The sequence below is a fragment of the Hesperophylax consimilis genome, chromosome 17 (assembly GCF_061612785.1).
Source record: "Hesperophylax consimilis isolate HC1 chromosome 17, BYU_Hcon_1.0, whole genome shotgun sequence".
NCBI classification, from domain to species: domain Eukaryota; kingdom Metazoa; phylum Arthropoda; class Insecta; order Trichoptera; family Limnephilidae; genus Hesperophylax; species Hesperophylax consimilis.
Window position 1 is genome coordinate 784,429 of NC_142852.1, and position 6,000 is coordinate 790,428.

General features: G+C 32.6%; 1 protein-coding gene across 1 annotated transcript; it reads right to left on the bottom strand.

The window, feature by feature from the left end:
• Positions 1 to 2,024: 2,024 nt before the first annotated feature.
• On the bottom strand, positions 2,025 to 5,743 carry LOC149415720 (uncharacterized). The gene is made up of 5 exons (XM_089641655.1): positions 5,623 to 5,743; positions 4,886 to 5,023; positions 4,370 to 4,507; positions 3,866 to 4,225; positions 2,025 to 2,035 (listed from the first exon to the last, which is right to left on the bottom strand). The coding sequence occupies exons 1-5, from the start codon at positions 5,741 to 5,743 to the stop codon at positions 2,025 to 2,027; spliced, it is 768 nt and encodes a 255-aa protein (XP_089497781.1).
• Between the last annotated feature and the right edge of the window lie 257 nt (positions 5,744 to 6,000).

Consider the following 6,000-nt stretch of genomic DNA (forward strand, 5'->3'; position numbering starts at 1 on the left):
CTTTGACATAACAACTTATTCCATTATAGCCTCTGAAGGTATATGTGATATTTATTTATTAACGGACATCATCCAAATTACAAAATAATAACACGAATAAAGTAAAATGAAAAATACAGGAGTAGACAAAGGTACATGAAAGCAAAGACATATGGTAGATATAATATAAGAAAATAAAGTGACAAGTCGAATCAAGTCAAGACTTCGCCGTGGGTCAGGACTACAGGACACTTATAATATTCCGTCACTTGTTTAGCGACTGGCAAAAATCATTCAGACTTATCCCAAACAAGTTAAGGTTTTGACTTGAGTTGACCAGTCTACACATTCTGGACAATGGTGAATAATATCCATAATTTGTCGAATAATGGTTGAGGAAGAGCAGTTCATTATTTCTGAGTCTGTGCGAGGGGATATTGAAGGGAATGAGTTGCAGTAGAGTAGGTGAATCAATAATACCATTTATAATTTTGAAGAAGCAAATGAGGTCATTTCTTTCCCGACGGACTTCCAAAGGAGAGAGGTTTAGAGTTAGTTCAATTTCATCACATGAGTATTTGCTTTTTCTAAACCTAGCCTCCTAGCAATCCCTCTTAAGAACCGATGTTGAACAGATTCGATGCGTCGAATGTGGACAGCATAAAAAGGAGACCAAATAACACAAGCATATTCAAGATGGGGGCGAACCAAGGAGCAGTAAAGAGTTCTAAGGGTATTTACGTTTTTGAAGTCCGAAGTGATTCTAGTGATGAAACCAAGTAGTTTGAGGGATTTATTAACGATTGCAGTTATGTGATCCCGAAAAGAAAGAGACACCAAGGTCTTTAATATGTAACAGTTGTTAAGCAAATATTATTAAGTTTGTACTCGAAGACAATCGGTTTTTTTGATCTATAGAAGGACATAATTTTGCATTTATCGACATTTAGTTTCAAACAATTAATTTTACACCAATCATTGAAAGAGTCGATATTCGATTGGAAAAGAAGGCAATCATCGTGATTTTTTATTATTTTTAGAATCTTATTGTCGTCCGCAAAAAGACAAAAGCGTGTATGAGAAAAAATAGTGATATGTTCGTCATTGGAAAGATAAGTAATTATTCTGCACAGTTTGTATCAAATATTTATACATTATTAAATGAGTAATTTTTTTTTAAATTCTTATGTGTATGATTATGAATTTCGGCATTTTTTCATTGACAAAGTTTAAAATAAATAAAAATATATTGCATAAACGGTATAAAAAGTGGAAGGACAATTTTATTACTTATTACCCACAAAAAAGGAATATGTTTTATAAACATCGAATTATTTCAAAATTAAGGACGTTCCGAGTCAAAATGTCCTGGCAACATTTTCATGTTTGATATTAACAAAAATATATATTTTAGAAAGATCAATGTTTTTTAAAATACAAATATTTCAAAGATAATTTTATCAAATTTCTAAAATAGTATTTCTTTTAACGACAACTTCAAAAATAAGTCATATGTGGCACATTTGAGATACCTCGGTAGCATTCCGAAATTCAAAGAAAATACACCGTGTTGTTGGGACTTGTTGGTAAAACTCTTTGAAAACCTGAAGTGTTAATTGAACAAAATATGTACGTCAGTTTATTTAAATGTTGCCTTTCCTAAAAAGGGATTTTCTTCTTGTTGAACAGACAAAACATTTTATGGGAAAGAACTGCAGTGGTTAATTGATTACCTAAAAATATAAAACAAAAAACCAAAATTTGACATACCTAAAGAACAACAAGTACATCCTGGAGTTCAACAAGGATCTGTTTTGGGACCGCTCTTTTTTAGTATATACATTAATGATTTAGTGAAGTTTCTAATGTACTGTCCAATCTCACTTTTTGCAGATGACATACAAGTATACATTATAGCTAATAATATTGAAGATGCAATTTCAAAAATACAAAGTGAACTTTATGAATTATGTAAATGTTTGAATATTAAGAAAAACTGAAAATAAATGTATGCAAAAGCAAATTCATGGTATTAAATAAAAAAGCTAAACCAACCCTAAACATAGACAGTCAAAAGTTAATACTAAATTTGAAATTTTACCTAAAAAAAGCAGAAAATGTTAACTTATTAAGTAGGATAACGGGAAAATTAGACATCAACCTAAGAAAATTGGTCTACAAAACCAAATCGCACCTAAATTATTGCACAAATGTAATTTTTCTGAGCAATAAAACACAAGTTAAAAAGTGGAAATACTTCAAAATATTTATTTATTCATAAAATAATTAAAACACTTTGTTTTTACCACGATTATCTTTATTTTTTTATATAAAGTCAACATGTTTCGAGAACGATGTTCTCTTCATCAGGACAATTAATGTACTACAAACTAAATTGTCAAGTATATAGAGACAGGTGTGGGTAAATCGTGGTAAAAACAAAGTGTTTTAATTATTTTATTAATAAAATGGTGCCACAAAGTGAATTTGCAAAATTTGAAGAAGAAATTTATTTATTCGTTTATACTGGGTTTTTACAGATGTCAACACTTAAGTGAGAACTATCCAGTTACAAAAACACAATTAATTTACAGACAAAAATCTACAATTGCATAAATATTAAATACTGTAACATACAGGTAAAAAAGCAATTAAATACAGGTTATATACAATTGAAAAACCAAACATAATTATACACAAGCTCAGTAAAATTACAAATAATACTAGGAGAGACAAGAGACACGAGAGTTACAGTAGTACATTATATAATTATCTAAACATATTATCAACACACTCAATCTTATTATACAGTCGACACATTTGGGCCAGATGGCTAAAATAGGCGATGTAATTTTTTTAATGTATTCAGGTGAAAAATGCTATGGTGTCTTAAACAATGGGAATTGAGGACATTTATTTCCATATTGCTAAGACATAATGAGGTTTCAAGGTAAATAGTGGCATAAGGTATGAATTATTCTGTAATGTGATGCCAATCAATATTTTAAGAGTTTGGCAAAGTTTAGTCTATAATACCCTAGTATTTAAAAATAAATTATATGTTAAAAAGTATTAGTATCAATAGTCCTACAGGAAGCTGCAACGGTTTAAGGCTTTCTTAGAAAAGTTTATCGGCAACACAAAACATTATTTATAATAAAGGTTTTTAAATGTTCAATTATTAACTACCTTGAAGGAAAAGGGCAGTTTTTCGTGGGTTATGTCGCAATGTTGTGAAGTCCAAAAATTATAACTTAGGTAAAATATAATATTATTAAAGTACTTTTAGAATACATACATACCAAATATGAAATGCAAAATTTTATAGCTAAATAAAGTATACGTAAAAAAATTATTGCAATTTCGTTAGAGTTAGAGTTGCAGTTAGAACACTACACTGGTTTTAGTCTAATGTGCGCAACCATGTGTCTCCGTAAATTCGACTTTTGTGAAAAGGAAGATGAGCATTCGGAACATGAGAAACATTCAACTTTATTGTGAATAAGAATGTGGCTCCGTAAATGTGACATTTGAGAAAATGAAAACGAGCAGTCAGAACAAGAAAATGGTTTCGCTTCACTGTGAGTCAGCTCGTGCGTCCGTAAAACTGACTCCTGTGTAAATGAAGATTTGCAGTCGAAGCACGAGAAAGGTTTGAATACATTATGAGTCAGCACGTGTTTCTTTAAATCTGACTTCTGTGTAAATGAGTAATTGCAGTCGACACATGAAAATGGTTTTACTACACTGTGCTTAAGCATATGCCTCTGTAAATGAGACTTTTGTGAAAATGAAGATTTGCATTCGGAACACGAGAATGGTTTAACTCCGCTGTGAGTCAGCATGTGCCTATGTAAATGTGTTTTTCGAAAAAATGAAGATTTACAGACGACACATACGAATTGTTTAACTCCACTGTGTGTCAGCATGTGTCTCTGTAAATCAGATTTCCGTACAAAAGATAAGCTACAGCGTGAACATGTGAATGGTTTAATTCCACTGTGAGTCAGCTGGTGTTTCTTTAAATATGGCTTTTGTGAAAATGAAGAGTTACAAACGGAACATGAGAAAGGTTTTTCTTCACTCTTAGTGAGCCCGTGTTTATAAACATGAGAATCTTGCGAACTGAAGTTGCACGAGGTATAGGTACGAGGATTTGAATTAACCAGATCACGCTCACCGATATTCTTGGATGAATTGGTTTCAGATTCATGATATTTGTTGAATTCACCCGAATAATGGGTTCCTGAAAAAAATAAGTAAACGTTAATCAAAGCCTATTGAGAGCTACGCGAATCAATTTACTACACTTAAAGTAAAAACGCTAAATCATTCCGAAACTTATAAGAAATTCATAAGCTAATAAATTGTGTTTATATATTGCGCTTACCGGCCGCGTGGCCAATCTTCTCGGAGTGTTTAATAAATTCAATCTTAACATCCTGGAGATCTACATGTATCTCCGAGTATGCCATATCATCCCCGTCTTCTTCTGCAAGCGCTGGCTCCATCTTAACGGTGACTGTATCTGGGTAAGGAAGATCGGTAATAAGATGATCTGAACAAGTATCCGCCATATTCAAAACTATGGACTTAAAAGCCCTGGACAGACCATTTGTGCGATTTTGTATCAGTGGCAATGAAGCCAAATTTAATTAACTTTCATCATTTTGTTTTTGTGTTGTTAATGCAATTTTGTATTATATATAACAGCCTGCGATTTTGTGGGGTATTTGATGAGACAAGGAATGGAATATGTCAATAATAAATGTAAGTAGGTTTTGGCATTTTCCGACACATTCTCCTTCACCCCGCGGCTTCAATTTTTTTTCGAATTGCTCCATCCAGGGCTTTTAAAGATGTAAGATTACAAACACACTACTGTTGCTTTAAAGATTGAACTCACCAGCTGTACGACAGTTCTTCTCTGCGTGTTCCAAACATTCCTTCTTCACATCTTGGAGATCTGCGTATATCTCCGTGTGTGCCATTTCACCACCGTCTCCTTCTGCATCCCCTGGTTCCATCTTGACACTGATAGTATCTAGGTTAGAAAGATCCAAGAGAAAATTATTTAAACAAGTGTATGCAATGGCATTATTATACATCTATACAAGTTATTGTCCCACAAACTTAAGATAAAATGTGCCAAGTAAGAGACTCTTATGTTTGTAGTAAAATCTTAATTCACACGTTGTTAATATTATGGCGAGCGGCTGTTCGTATTTGAGTCGTATACTTAATTCTTCATCACGGATGAGACTGAGGTAATAAAATTATCGTACACGCTTACAAAGTAAGACGAACACGGAATATTGTATCAGACGATATACCGCTATTAGGTTGTCATTATACTATTATAATGTTTTACGTTCTCACATTCCCTAATGAAGTTGAAAAACCTTCGGGAAGCCATCAAAATAATTGTATTTTTTTATAATAATAAAATAAATTTTGTGTATTTATAAATAAAAACTTATATCTTCGCATTTACTAGTGTTTGCCGAGTAATGAAAACATTTTCTAATCACACACGTTGGCAATTGGGCATGCGAAATATTCGAGGGCATTGTATATTTCTACCAAACTTATTACAAAATTAAAAGGTGTACAATTTCAATTACTGTTAAACGTCGTGCTTACCAGCTGTGTAACCGACATTCTCGGAATTTTCCAAACATTCCATCTTAACAGTGGCCAGGTCAGGGTATATCTCCGAGTATACAATATCACCTCCATCTCCTTGTCGAGTCCCTTTCTCCATCTTGACAGAGGTACTACCAGGGAAAGGAAGTTCCATGACACTACTACAAGGAATGATGGATATTGGTCTCAAATAACATTTAATTAGTCTTGGAACAGAACATTAATCTGAGCAGAAGTATTATAGCATGCGGTCATCTTAAAACTATGGTTTGTGATATTTGTATCGCATAATATAATCGAGAAACACCTACTCTTATTAAAAATATATTTAAATATTAAATTGTTGCGGTGAGCAGTAATTTAACGAGTGACAGG